This window comes from Dromiciops gliroides, chromosome 1 (assembly GCF_019393635.1).
Source record: "Dromiciops gliroides isolate mDroGli1 chromosome 1, mDroGli1.pri, whole genome shotgun sequence".
NCBI classification, from domain to species: Eukaryota; Metazoa; Chordata; class Mammalia; order Microbiotheria; family Microbiotheriidae; genus Dromiciops; species Dromiciops gliroides.
Window position 1 is genome coordinate 74,416,755 of NC_057861.1, and position 15,057 is coordinate 74,431,811.

General features: G+C 38.4%; 2 protein-coding genes across 8 annotated transcripts in view; one reads left to right on the top strand and one right to left on the bottom strand.

The window, feature by feature from the left end:
• The window catches only part of LOC122741894 (zinc finger protein OZF-like), a 53,376-nt gene that overhangs the window by 27,666 nt on the left and 10,653 nt on the right, over positions 1 to 15,057 (top strand). The window lies entirely within an intron of this gene.
• Positions 1 to 15,057, bottom strand: part of LOC122741842 (zinc finger protein 883-like) — a 37,167-nt gene that overhangs the window by 10,871 nt on the left and 11,239 nt on the right. For 6 of the 7 annotated variants that reach the window (XM_043985699.1, XM_043985716.1, XM_043985689.1 and 3 more), the window contains exons 3-6: positions 14,512 to 14,588; positions 13,414 to 13,540; positions 11,581 to 11,694; positions 802 to 7,761 (exon numbers count right to left, since the gene is read on the bottom strand). In XM_043985699.1, coding sequence (XP_043841634.1) covers positions 6,149 to 7,761; positions 11,581 to 11,694; positions 13,414 to 13,540; positions 14,512 to 14,547 — 1,890 coding nt within the window. In that variant the 5' untranslated portion in view covers positions 14,548 to 14,588 and the 3' untranslated portion in view covers positions 802 to 6,148. Of the gene's footprint in view, positions 1 to 801; positions 7,762 to 11,580; positions 11,695 to 13,413; positions 13,541 to 14,511; positions 14,589 to 15,057 lie in introns of those variants that run through there. The other variant, XR_006354881.1, reaches the window with a different exon arrangement.

Sequence of the window (15,057 nt, forward strand, 5' to 3'; positions counted from 1 at the left end):
TTGAGGGCATTTTTTTTTTGCCTTTCTTTTTTCCCCCCAGTGCTTACATAGAAGTGCACTAACTTAGAGAATATGAAGAGTTGGGTTCAGCTGCCCTGAGAACTTATTTCAATATCATTGATTTCCTTAAGAATCCTATGTATTTTATTTTATTAATTTAAAAATTGGAATACTAGGGGGCAGCTAGGTGGCACAGTGGATAAAGCACTGGCCTTGGATTCAGGAGGACTTGAGTTCAAATCCAGCCTCAGACACTTGACACTCACTAGCTGTGTGACCCTGGGCAAGTCACTTAACCCCCATTGCCCTACAAAAAAAAATTGGAATACTAATGCTTTGTTGGTGGAATTGTGAACCAGTCAACCATTCTGGAGAGCAATTTGGAACTATGTCCAAAGGACTATAAAACTGCATACCCTTTGACCCAGCAATACAACTACTAGGTCTATATCCCAAAGAGATCATAAAAAAGGGAAAAGGACCCACATGTGCAAAAATATTTATAGCTGCTCTTTTTGTGGTGGCAAAGAATTAGAAACTGAGGGGATGCCCATCAACTGTGGGGGGTGGCTGAAGAAGTTGTGTTATATGAATGTAATGGAGTACGTTGTGCTGTAAGAAATGATGAGCAGGCAGGTTTCAGAAAAACCTGGACTTACATGAATTAATGCTGAGTGAGATGAACAGAGCCAGGGGAACATTGTACACAGTAACAACATTGTGTGAAGATCAACTGTGATAGACTTAGCTCTTCTCAGCAACAGAATGATCCAAGACAACTCCAAAAAACTCATGATGGAAAATGTTCTCCACATCCAGAAAAAGAACTATGGAGTCTGAATGCAGATCAAAGCATATGATTTTCACTTTTGTTGTTTGTTTCTTCTTTCTTGTGGTCTTTCCCTTTTGTCTTGATTCTTGTCTGACAGCATACTAATGTGGGAATAAGTTTAACATATTGTAATGTGTAACCTATATCAGATTGCTTGCTGGTTTTGGGAGGGGGGGAGGGAAAGGAAAAAGGGAGAAAAATTTGGAACTCAAAGTCTTACAAAAATGAATGTCAAAAACTATCTTTTCATGTAATTGGAAAAAATAAAGTATTATTAAAAAGAAAACCAAAACCAAAACCAAAAAACATTATCCTGAGAAACGATCCACAGGCTTTAGCAGACTGCCAAAAGGAACCAAGTCACAAAAAATGGTTAAAAACTCTGGTTCTAAGTTGATGCCTCTTTCATTTGGAGTAGTGGTGATAGGAGCCTATCAGTGGTTGAAGTCTGTGTGGGTAATAAACAACAATGACAGGGAGAAAAAAGATCTCTTGAAGGGATATTAGATGAAACATTGAGACAAATCTGGAAATTCTGAAGGATGATGGCAGGAAATGGGGAAAAAAGATTGTAAACCAGATGCTGAAGAAGCCAGGACATTAAAGAAGGTAGAAGCATCTTGAGTCCTTTGCAAATAATTCTCACAGTAAACTCTTTTCTGGCATTTTTTGATAGGACCACCCCCCCCACCCCACAAAAAAAAAAAAAAAAGGAAGGGGCATTTCAGATCAGGGATTTAGGTACATTAGAAATGGCAGAAAGGAAGGAGGTATTTAAGAACAGGGTAACTTAAAATTTCTAGACTCAAGGAACCACATAGACTCAGGGACTAAGATTAAGAGGCCTCCTACCTTGAGTTAGTTATGCTTTTGATATAAATTTAGAAATTAGTGAAGGAGGGAACCATGGGGCCCAAGGCAATATCACCTGCATAGTTTCTAAGGAGGAGCTTATGGCTCAGGAAGCTGGAGTAGTCATTCAGATCTATAGTCCAAGATGAGATCCTTGATAGATACCTTAAGAAATTAATGTGTCCAGGTATGGTGACTACACTGTAATCCCTGCTACTGAGGTCGAGACTGGTGGACTATATGAGCTTGAGTTTTCTGCTACAGCAGGACTAAAGCTGTTCTGGTGTCCACACTAAGTTTGGCTCTAATATGGTAAGACCTCTGGAGTGATGGACCACCAGGCTGAATAAAGAGAGGCTAACCAGCCCAGGTTGTAAATACGGCAGGTCAAGCCTCTTTGCTGATCAGCAGTGGGATTGGGTGCTGAGGGGCCACTGCATTTTCAGTCCAGGTAAGATAGGGAGAACCAGTCTGCCCTACCTGCTTCTCTCCTCTAATGATGTGGAAGTACAAGGAACTTATTGTTGAACCTGGATTTTAGAAAGACATGAAAAAAGATGGAAAGGGCAGGCAAGTAAGGGCAAATATAAAAAGTGTAAATTATATTCATGGAAAGTCAAAGTCTAGAACAAAGTCTTGTGACAAATACTGAGAAAAATTATGTTAGAGGCAAGAAGAAAAAGGAATGAGCACTGTTTGAGGTATATGGGAAGATAACTGACCAAAAAGAGAGGACACAATTACTCACCATCCATTTTACTTCAGTGTTCTCAATCATGCAGAATGTTCTTCAGAGTGGAAGGCCAGGATAAAAAAAAAAGTGGTTGGCAGTGGATTAAAACCCAAGATGTAAGGAGGTAAAAGTATTCTTAGTTGACCTTAATGAATTTGAGCTTTTTTTTTTTTTTTTTGTGAGGCAATTAGGGTTAAGTGACTTGCCCAGGGTCACACAGTTAGCAAGTGTCAAGTGTTTGAGGCCGGATTTGAACTCAGGTCTTCCTGAATCCAGGGCCAGTGCTCTATCCACTGCGCCACCTATCTGCCCCTTGAGCCATTTTGTTTCAACAAATTCCAATTTATAAGAATACATGTATGTGATTAATTTGTAACAGCCAACCAGCTTTTAGGAATCACGTAGAATGGATGAGGTGCTATGAACAGAGATGGGAAAACTGGCCAATTTTCAAGAGAACAGATTCTTCAAACTATGAGGTTAACATTTATTTCCAGTAGAATTCTAGAATGGATTATCGATGAGATAGCTCATGGGGTCTCAGAAAGCAAGGATGGATTAATTAAAGACAAAACATGTCAGACTAACATAATTTCTTTTTTTTTTTTTGATAGGGTCATTAGATTGATAGATCAAGGAAATTCCATAACCATTATAACATATAATTCAACAAGGTATGTCCCAATGTCTTTCATAGTAGTCTCGGGATCAAGATGGAGAGCACTGAACAATAACAAAATCAGATGAGTTTATAAGTAGATGAATGACAGAACTCAAAGAGTGATGTCAACCTCTATGTGACTTTTACAAATCACTTTAACTTCTCTGGATCTCATATGTAAAATAAAGGGGTTAGGTTAGATGAACTTTAAGGTCCTTTCCAGATCTAAACACCAATGACCCTGAAGGTAGGTCACTCATGGAATGTAATGGGGCTCTGTCCTTCATCAAGTTGTATTCAACATTTTAATCAATGACCTGAATGAAAATATGGCTAGCACAGTTATCATCTTTGTATTTTAAAGCTAAGAGGGACAGATAATTCACCAAGTAATGGAATCCTCATCCAAAAGATTTCTATAGGTTGGGAAAATGCAGCACATGTAATAGAATTAAACTGACTCAAGTTCTGCACAAGTTAAAAAAAATCAAGTGCACAAGTACAGGATATGGGAGACATGGTACAAAGATTATGTGAAAAAACAAAAAGAGGTTTTAGTGAACTGCAAGCTCAGTATGTCAACAGTGTGACAGAGGAGCTGGAAAAACTAGATTTTAGTCTCAATCAAGAACATAATCTCCCCAGCTAAGCCAATCTGTGTTGTGTTCAAGTCTGGGCATCCCATTTAGAAAGGGCATTGACAAGCTGGAGCACAAACAGGAGAGGTAGCTAGGATGGTGGGAGTACCATATGAAGATCAAGTCAACTAACTAGAGATGGTAAGCCTGGAAAAGAGAAGACTTGGCAAGGGAAATAATGGATATCTTCAAGAATTTGAAGGTATCTGGAGGAAAGATTTAATGTGTTCTGCTTGGCCTGAGGAAGCAGAACCAGGACCAATGTGTGAAAGTTACAAATATTTCAGTTCAATATAAGGCAAAACTTCCAAACTTCCTTGGAGAAGTTCACAGCTACTAGAGATCTTCAAGTAAAGGCTGAGTGAACATTTGATATTTTTGTAAGGATTCCTGCTTTAAATAAAAGACTAGAACAGCTGACCTTTGAAGTCTTTAATATTGCCATTATATCTCTTCACCCTTAGTCTGTAAGATGATGCCTCATTAATATGAATAAACATTGAATATGTACTAATTTTATTAACAGAGCTATCATTTAAATAGTTTTGACTGCAAGCCCATTTACTACTCTTTCTACTATTCCACACTGTGTCTCAAAATGGTAAAATACACAAGGGTAGATAAAATGGAAAAATCTTCAAGAAGTGGGGGCAGCTAGGTGGCGCAGTGAATAAGGCACCAGCCTTGGATTCAGGAGGACCTGAGTTCAAACCCACCCTCAGACACTTACTAGCTGTGTGACCCTGGGCAAGTCACTTAACCCCTGTTGCCCTTAAAAATAAAAAAAATTTTTAAAAAAGGAGGAAAAAAATCTTCAAGAAGTTAGGAAAAATGTATAAGATGGCAAGACAATCCTGTCCTATATGAAAAGTTGTAAATGTGATAAATATTTGATTTAATCAGAAGTACTCTTAGACATTGATAAAAAATGTTTAAAGTGCTCAAAACAAAGTGAGACAAAAAAAGAAGCAAAAATACTTATGGAGGCTAAAAGCACAAATGGGTTACACACATAAATTATGCCAAAATGCTTAATTGCTTTAGGTAAATTGATCATTAAGCAAGTTGGCATCAGGCTAATTGGTTTTAGGCAAAATGGCTTCAGGTACATTGATCTGATAGGCTGAGGTAAGACTTGGGAGGGAACATATGGTAACACAGAAGAGAATATGGTTTTAAGCAAATTAATTATTAGGCTAATTGGCTTTAGGCAAATTGATCAGCTTCCCATACAACCCAGTCTGTTGGCAAGTGAGAACAAAAGAGTGAACATCTGAGGAGAAAAAAAGATAATAGACTAAATATCTCCTACTTACAGAATCAAATCACAGGATTCCATTTTCCTAGCTTTCTCGTACTTCAAATGCCTCATGGAATTAAAGAAGAGATCATAGAGGTAAGGAGAGGGAGGAAGACATTAAATTTCTTTCCTGAATGTCTTCTGGCAGCTGAGAGAAGCCCTTGGCCAACAACAATAAATGAGGCTCAGAAAGGTGCAGAATTGGGAGGGTCATCTCATACAAAGTTAAGTAGTTGTGACATGTGTTGTTATTACTCCTAATACCTTCACATACAAACTACCAAAGCAGTTAAATGAACTTCATGTCATACAAAAGAATAACACACAAAGAAAGAAATTTAAACAGAATAAACTGCTATCATCATGATGTTATTGAAAAGTGTCACATCTTTCTCCTTGCGGCCAAGTACAAGGATAAAAGATAAAGAACAATTAGCTAAGGAGGAAAGCCACCTAATTGAAGCCTAGAAATTGGCTAACACATGTCCTCTAAAATGCTGTTTAGATAGATATAGTGTTTCCCTAAAGTCACCTAATTGACTTTAGTTAATAAAGGTTTTTCAAAATATAAAACAATGTTGAAATTCATGCTAAAAAAATGTGAGAACTGGACCAGAAGCTTGCCCTTTGAAAGTTAGGAACTTTCACGAATATGACGTCTACAATTCATATTCACGTGTCAGCCAGCACCATATAATCATTCAGTGGCAGAAAACATCAATCACACATGTAGTGTGTGAGAAGGTAAAAGTATCCTTTTATAAAAGCCAAGGTTACCAGGACGTGAATCCTCTGTTCAGTTCATGTGGCAGACACCATACTACCACCTAGTTGCAGCATACTTAAATCACATAGGCGCCATTTTGAGAAGCAAAAGGGCCTTCCTTATAAGAGCTTAATTTGCAAAATGAACACTATTACTAAAAGTACATTACAGAGTTTTCTTCTCTAGAATAGCTTTTCTAATGGTGAATAAGATTGAAGTGCTGAATAAAGACTTGATCACAATCATTATTATTCTAAAAGTTCTGTGGTTTTTATACAACCATATGGTTTGTTGCCAATGTGACTTTTTTGATGCTGAGTAATGGAAGAATGTGTACTGAAAGCTCTCTCACAAATGTATCTTCCTTCACAAGGTATCTCCAGAGTGAATTCTCTGGTGTCTAATGAGGTAAGACTTCAAAATGAAAGTTTTCTCACATTTTATGCATTCATAAGGTTTCTCTCCGGAGTGGATTCTCTGATGTTGAATAAGGTTTGAAGATGCACTAAAGGTTTTTCCACACTGGTTACACTCATAAGGTTTTTCTCCAGTGTGAATTCTCTGGTGTGTTATGAGGCTTGAACTCTGGCTGAAAGCTTTCCCACATTCATTACACACATAAGGTTTTTCTCCAGTGTGAATTCTCTGATGGTGAATAAGGGATGTTCGGTCACTACAGGCTTTTCCACATTCATTACACTGATATGGTTTCTCTCCAGTGTGAATTCTCTGGTGTCTAAAAAGGCAAGATTTTAGAATGAAGGCCTTTCCACATTCATTACACTCATAGGGCTTTTCCCCTGTGTGAATTTTCTGATGTTTAATGAGAATTGAACTCTGGCTGAAGCATTTTCCACACTCATTACACAGATATGGTTTCTCTCCAGTGTGAATTCTCTGATGATGAATAAGGGATGTTCGATCACTACAGGCTTTTCCACATTCATTACACTGGTAGGGTTTCTCACCAGTGTGAAATCGCTTATGCTGGATAAGGTTTCCTTCCTGGCTGAAGGCTTTCCCACATTCAGTACACTCATAGGGTTTCTCACCAGTGTGAAGTCTTTGATGAAGAATAAAGGCAGTGCTCCGAGTGAAGGCTTTCCCACATTCAGTACACTCAAATGGTTTCTCACCTGTGTGAAGTCTCTGATGTCGAATAAGATTTCCCTTCAAACTGAAGGCACTTCCACACTCATTACACTCAAATGGTCTCTCTCCAGTGTGAAGTCTCTGGTGTCGGATAAGGTTTCCTTTCAAGCTAAAGGCTTTCCCACATTCTGTACACTGATAGGGTTTCTCTAAAGTGGGGATTTTATGGTTTTGAATAAGGGATAATTGTGTGTTAAAGGTATTTTCACATTCGTTAAATTCATAGGGTTTTTCTCCATTAAGCACTTTTTCTTTTTTGATAAGGATTGATGTCTGATTGAAAGTTTCTTCATTGGCATTACACTCATTGGGTTCCTCTCTGGTCTGAATTCTCTGAAGTTCAATGAGGTTTGAATTCTGAGTAAATGCTTTCCAATATACTTTAGCTTTATAGGGCTTTTCTTCTGTTTGTTTTTTCTGATTTGTAATCAATTCTGAATTTTGCTCAAATATTTGGCCCATTTCATCACATTGCTGGGGTCTCCATTCTGAAGAAACTCTTTGATATCTTATAGGGGTTATACTCAAACTGAGATTTTTCCCAAATTCACTACATTCTTGACCTCTTTCCAATATAAGGGGTTTTTGATGGACCACTGGCACTGGCCTGAAGCTTCTCTTTTGGGAAAGGAATGTCCTCAGGTTCCTTCCTGCAGGAGATGCCCACATTTCCTTTAGCCTGTCTTCATTTTCGACAGCTTCTCCCAACATGGGTCCTTGAGGCACAAGTCCTCTAAGTCTATGCAATATCAGATTCTGGCATTTATTCTCATCAGAAATTTCTTGCTTTGGAGACAACGCCTCACTCTCAGTCTGGGTTTTACAATCTGAAATAGTGAAAACAAAATATAAGTATTATCTGCTTTATTTTGAGACCAAGGACATTTTTTTGGCATAATTAAGGCAATTATATAAAAATCTTCTAGAGGGACATGTTACTGACAAATCTCAATATAAGCTTCACAGAATGGAAAAGTGTACTTAGAGATGTGTAGGTAAGACCATCCAGTGGCTGGTCTATTCTAGATACTTTATGAACAAGATAATTTCATCACTGTGTCTTAATATAAACACACCTATCTGACATTTAACAAATACATATTAATTGAATTGAACTGAAGATTTACTAGAGACATGAGACTAAGAGAGGATAGAAAAACAAACTTCAGACAGAGACAGGTCTAGAACTATTGTTAAGGCCATATGATACCTAGAGAGGTGCATATATATCTGTGTTAGATTAACTCACTTGGGAATGTCTGAAAGGCAATTGAGGAATTGGTTTTCCAAAATTTTAGAGGCTGACAATGACTGTGAAATTCAGTACCTCCTCCCCACAAAGCTCCTGTTCCCTCCAGGCTTCTATCAATCATCCTTACCTCCTACTCATAGGAACAAATCACAGAAATCAGCCTAGTAATAGGACACATAAGATTAGAACAAGTAGAGGTCAGGAGGCCAGAAAAGGAAGATGGAAGAAATGACATCAAATTTAAATCTGCCTTGTTGTAATTTCTACCCACTGCTCCTCCTTCTTCTTTCTGAGATCAAACAGAATAAATCCAATCTCTCCTCTACACAAAAGCCCTTAAAATCCTTGAAGACAGTTATCATGTCCCTCTTGAGTCTTCTCTAGGCTAAACATTGCCAGTTACTTCAACTGATCTACATATACGGTGGATTTATGGGCTCTCAGTTAATCAGTTCTCTTAATTCTTGTTACCTGTAACTTTCACTGCCACCTAAGCTACTTACAGGGGCAGTCACATCTTAGACCTCAATATTTTACCAAATTGTGTCACTTCCATGACCCTGAACTCTGAAACTTTCCTCTTCTTATCATAATCTTTATTATTCCATCTCCTCCTGTCTCACTCTTCTAAATCCTGTTGTTTTCATTGTGACCTGAGGTCCCTTTAGCTCTTCCTGTTCTACCAGTCCATCGCCCTTACTTCTTTCATTTTCAGTCTTGACCCAGTAAGTTAATTAGTTCCACTATGTATTCTCATCTAACTTTAATATTCTTTTTATAAAATCTTTTTTTTTTTTTTTTTGGTGAGGCAATTGGGATTAAGTGACTTGCCCAGGGCCACACAGCTAGTAAGTGTCAAATGTCTGAGGCCAGATTTGAACTCAGGTCCTCCTGAATCCAGGGCCAATGCTCTATCCACTGCGCCATCTAGCTGCCCCTAACTTTAATATTCTTGTCCTGCCCTTCATATCATGGTAATCCTCAGCTCTCAGCCACCTCTATTAGCTTCTTTTTATGTTTTCACTCCTGAGCTGTTGAATGCTACTGAATGATGTCATGAAACCATGCTGACTGGGTCCCATCACAGATTTATGCTATTTAATCTCAATTGCTCTTCTCTGCTGCATGGCATTCTTTGTATTTTTCCTTGACTGAATTTCTATTATGTTACCCAAAGCAGTTGTTTGAAACCTTTTCCTTTCTTAAGTCTACAGTACTATCTCCTGAACCTCCTCCTCTCAACAGAGACTTTGCCTACCACTTTACTGCTAACAATGAAGGCCATTCACAGCATGAGATCCCTTCTTTTCCCTTACTCCATCTTTACCTCACCTCCTATGCCCAATATCTAAAGAAGAAGTAGAACTCTTCCTTGTAATGGCTAACCTTCCTTTATCCCTTATATCCCTGATCCCAATTACTCCTGTTTTCTTCAAGAACTTGCCCATCGATTCTTCCCTTACTTTCATCTTTAATTTTTTCCTGACTCCTTTGCTTACAAATATAATGAGCTCTCCTATTCTTATTCTTTTTTTCCCCCCAGTCTTATTCTTTTTTTGGGTGAGGCAATTGGGGTCAAGTGACTTGCCCAGGGTCACACAGCTAGTAAGTGTCAAATGTGTGAGGCAGGATTTGAACTCCTCCTGATTCCAGGGCCGGTGCTCTATTCACTGTGCCACCTAGCTGCCCCTTATCCATTTTTTTTTAAGAACTATTTTTTTTTTTGAGGCAATTGGGGTTAAGTGACTTGCCCAGGGTCACACAGCCAATAAGTGTTAAGTGTCTGAGGCCGGACCTGAACTCAGGTTCTCCTGACTCCAGGGCTGGTCCTCTATCCACTGCGCTACCTAGCTGCCCGTTATCCATTTTTTTTTTAAGGACTACCACACAGGTAGATCAAGGGATATAGTATACCTCGTGTAGTAAGAAGTCGAGAAAGACTCTTTTGCTCTTATGTTCAAGGAGATATGGGCCAAATAATATCAAAATTAGGTACATTCAGAATAGTGAATGACTAGGCCCAAAGAATACTCCTTAATAGGTCAATGTCATTTCTAAAGAACTGCCTTAGCGATCTGTCCTTGGACTGAAGCTCATCCAAAAGAAGGTAACCAGGTTGACGACAGGACTAGAGGCCATACCATATGACAAATAGCTGAAGTAACTGCAGAGGGTTAACCTAAAGGTATTCAAAGGACTGTCACAGGGAAGAAAGGGGAAGAGAAAGGGAATAAAACATTTATATAGCTTCTACTATGTGCCAGGCATTGTGCTAAGTGCTTTAATATTTTTTTTTTTAATTTTTTTTTGGCAGGGCAATGAGGGTTAAGTGACTTGCCCAGAGTCACACAGCTAGTAAGTGTCAAGTGTCTGAGGCTGGATTTGAACTCAGGTCTCCTCCTGAATCCAGGACTGGTGGCTAAGTGCTTTAACAAATATGATCTCATTGATCCCCACAACAACCCTGAGATAGGTGTTATTATTCCCATTTTACCATTGAGGAAACTGAGGCAAACAGAAATGACTTTCCCAAGGTCACACAACAGATAAGTGAGGCTGGATTTGAACTCAGGTTTTCTTGACTCTAGGCTCAGTGTTCTATCCATTGGGCCATCTAGCTGCCTTAAAGAGGAATTAAGATTTTTTTCTTCATGGCCACAGAGGACACTAGGAACAAAGGATGGAAGTTGAAGTGAGGCAAACTTAAGCCCAATGTAAGGAAAAATGTTTTACCCATGAGAGCTATACAAAAGTCAAATGACCTGTCTAGGGAGATAGTCTGTTCCACCTCGCTGGAAGGCTTCAAAAGGCTGCAAGTCTTTCAGCAAATTGTGGTGAAGAATTCTTTTTTGAATATGAACTGAACTATATGGCTGCTGAGATCCCTTCCAACTCTGACATTTTGATTCTATAATGTGGATTAATGAACATAAGGGCCTTGTATCCAGAAGGAAAGTTAGACCTGAACAATGATTAACAAGTTCTCTCTCTGTAGCTGCTAGCCAGAGCCAGGCTCACAGTTTTTGAGGGGTCCATGTTTCTTCCAAGATACTCTTGATTCTAGGAAGTTGTGACCCTGGAAGGTCTTGAGAAGAGGGTTAGGCAATAACTCAATGTTATGAAACTTCTTCCACATAGCAAGTAAAGGATTCCCAAAAGTATGAGATGTCTTGGAAGTGTAAATGAGCACAGATTGGATGACAATCCTACAGTGGATTTTACCCATGCAGGGCAAGCTTTTTATTGTGCAGGAATTTGTGTACTACATCTTTTTGCCAAAGCAACCTGCCATTCTATGTCCTGTGAATCCAATAGTCATGTACATGGTGGGCATACAGGAGACGTGCAGTACATGCGTGTTTAATGACTAAATGAAGGAAAGGTTCTGACTCACCTAAGCAGTCACCTCTTAGGACTTTTTTCTCTTCAGCTCCTTGTGTGTTCTGGACCCATGGCTCTTCCCCTCGTTCCAGCTGAGATATCACATCAGGCTTAGTCACTTGGAATCCTGCCCATGAGGAAGGAAATAGACCTGCTGTACTGTCCTGCATACACAGACCTTTGCCTCTGGGTATACAGAGACTAGCTAAGAAGTCAAAGGCAGTGTACTGGAAGTGTCTTAAGAATCTGTCCCTCTGAGAAGCCATGGGGCTTAAGTATATTGCTGAAGTGGGCACAAAGGAACAATTAGCTTATGTGTCCTGTCCACACTAGCTGGGCAGGAAATACATACCTCTGAGGATGTCCACATCAGACGCTGGTAAAGAGTCCTGGGCCTAGGGCAGGGTAGGGTTTCTTACAAAAAGTTTAGAAAAGAGAGAAGGGGCAGATAAAGGAAAAGCTCAAGGAAGTTACCCATCTCCACTGTATTCATCAAGCATGTTTCTTAGTACCAGGAGCAGAAATACTATACTTCTCAGCCTAGATTAGAAACTCAAATGAATTCTTCAGATATATTTTTTAATGGGGTATATTTTGTTTGAAAACAGATAATAGTAAATTTACTACAATAAAGAGTTTTCATTTGAAAAATGTTGACTATCACTTATAAAAAATTAGGGAAATATATAGGGTAGTTTAAAGATATAATGAGTTAACTATCAGTTGTATCATCAACTATATGTCTGAAATCCCAGAATGTGGTTAGTTTTAATTTATAAGTAAAGGATAAATAAAATGTAACTGTTAATAGTACTTAAGCCCTAAGCTGTGGTTAGTGAAATTTTGCTATTTGAGGTAAAGACTATAATTTACTATTATTTTGAGTTTTGATTACAGGGATGGCTGTCTAAATTGTCATGAAGTCAAATAGTAGAAAATGGCATGTGCTACAGTCTGAGAACTCCAACAGGTGGATGTCTGTCCCTGGGAATAGTCGAGGGGATAACCTTGGCAAGGCCTAAGATAGGATCCTCTTGACTCAGTTTTCCCATTGTGTTCTTTCCTTTCTGAACAGGAAGTTTCTCTACTTGATTAAACCTGAGCCAGGTCTTTGATACCCTGTGACTACATGATTGGCTAACAGATATGATTCATGCCTGGAATCAAATAGAGCTAATGGAGTTGTTATGGTATATGTCAAGTCAGTCTGTGCCCTTGAAGGGATGAATTTTGACACTGCTATAACTATGTCCCTCCTTTTCCTTTCATTGCAAATTTCAATAATCTAGGCAAGTGAGCAGTAGAAATTTTGTAATTACAATTCTAAATCTATTAATAGAAAGATGCTGGAACATCTCTGAATTACTATAATAGGATGAAATTATGAAAAAAATCTTACAATTTAAATTGTTATTTGTGGTCAAATTATAACATAGGGATGATGTCCTCCTAAAGGAAGAGATTAGACAAAGTAAGAAGACTAAGATGTAATGTACAAGTTTTTTAATTAAATGGAATGGTAAATTTTGAGAAAGCAACAGATTAGATTTTTTCTCTAAGAACAACATACATATGAATGTATGTAGATATGGCTTCCAAATGTATCTATTACGGAAGGTTTTGAGTATGTTTTAGTAATAAATTCTCAAAATTGGCATAAGGATTTTACATCTAAAATTATACTAATGATTATAAAGAAAGTGAAATGATTTCTCCACTTTAAAGTTTCTGTCTGATAATTTTAAAAGACAGAAAAGTTCATTTTACAGTTTGAACCTCATGAAAAAATTTTTTGAGCTATTTTAATCTGTAAAATAGCCAAATCTGAGTCCTAGGAGAGACTTACCCAGTGAAACAATGTTGCCGTAATTCTCTAGCATCACATCCCTGTAGAGACTCCTCTGATCAGGGCCCAGGAGATGCCACTCCTCCTGGGTGAGATTCACAGCTACATCCACGAATGTCACGAGGGCCTGAAACAAGAGATTCCTGTTGCTGCCCCAGAATGGCTCCCAAGGTTTTGCACTAATGACAGGGGAGGAACCTTAGGCAAGAGGAACATCTGATAGCATAAAGGCTCAGCAGCAGTGTGTGTATGATTGTGAACATGTGATGAGAAAGGACTATTGAAACAGTACAGACAGTGGCAAAGAGTTGGAAATTGAGGGGGTGTCCATCAATTGGGAAATGGCTGCAGAACAAGTTGTGGTATATGATTATGATGGAATACTATTGTGCTGTAAGAAATAATGAATAGGATGATTTCAGGAAAACCTGGAAAGATTTACATGAACTGATGCAAAGTGAAGTAGAACCAGGAGAATATTGTACACAGTAATAATACTGTACAATGATCAACTATGAGTGACTTAGTTTCCTCAGCAATACAATGAACCAAGACAATTCCAAAGGAATTATGAGGAAAAATGCTATCTACTTCCAGAGAAAGAACTGATGGAGTCTGAATGCAGATCAAAACAACTTTTTAAACTTTATTTTTCTTGTGCTTTTCTTTTTGGTCTGCATTTCTTTCATTACATGGCAAATATGGAAATAGTTTTTGCATGATTGCACATGTATAACCTATATGAAATTGCTTCCCTTCTCAAGAAGGGAGGAAGAGAATTTAGAACCCATTTTAAAAACCAATGTTAAAAATTGTTTTTACATGTTATTGGAAAAAATTTTTTAAAAAAGAAATAGTACAGGCATTATAAGCACTGGTACATATATGTGTGGGTGAATCAGTGCCTACACACATGCTAATTATGGAAAGCAGTATGATATAATGTACATAAATATTGGCTTGAATGTATATAGGGAAGTGTATAAACTAAGTGAAAGTCTGTTTGTAGGTATGTTAATTATAGGGATAGAGGAACTCCCTTGCTCAGATGAAGTCTGAGATGCAGCAGTGTAGGATAGCTGGAGGGTGAGAGCTCACCTTTGGCTCAGCTGGCATGAACTTGGATGCCATCATCTGACCTCAGTTCTCCTCTGGGTGTTCAGCAGGAACTATCACTGAAGGAAGAAAAAGGAGAAAGGTAGAGAAGAGTCCTGCTCTACAATTCCCCAGTCCTCTCCTCAAGAGTTTACAGGGTGATTTATGGACTTGACTGTTGTCAGTTTTAACTATGCATTCCAATTGTGATAGACTATGCATCAGTTGTGAGTTTGACATACTACATATGCCTACTGTGGCTCTGCTTAATTGTAAGTGCCCTGAATTGTGTCTAAGATACAGAGTTAGGGGAATACACAAGAATATTTGGGAGAAAATAAGTATACTAGTTTGGTGAGAGTGAAAAGTTCAAGTCCATCTTGGACCTCTTCTATATGGGAGGGCCTTAATAAATACTTATTTGATCTCTTGCATCCACCTCATCCTTCTGCCACCATCCTGGTGTAGGTCTTCATGATCACTTGCCCAGACTATTACAATGACTTACTAACAGGTCCCTCCGTGTCCAATCAATCCTTTGTAATACTG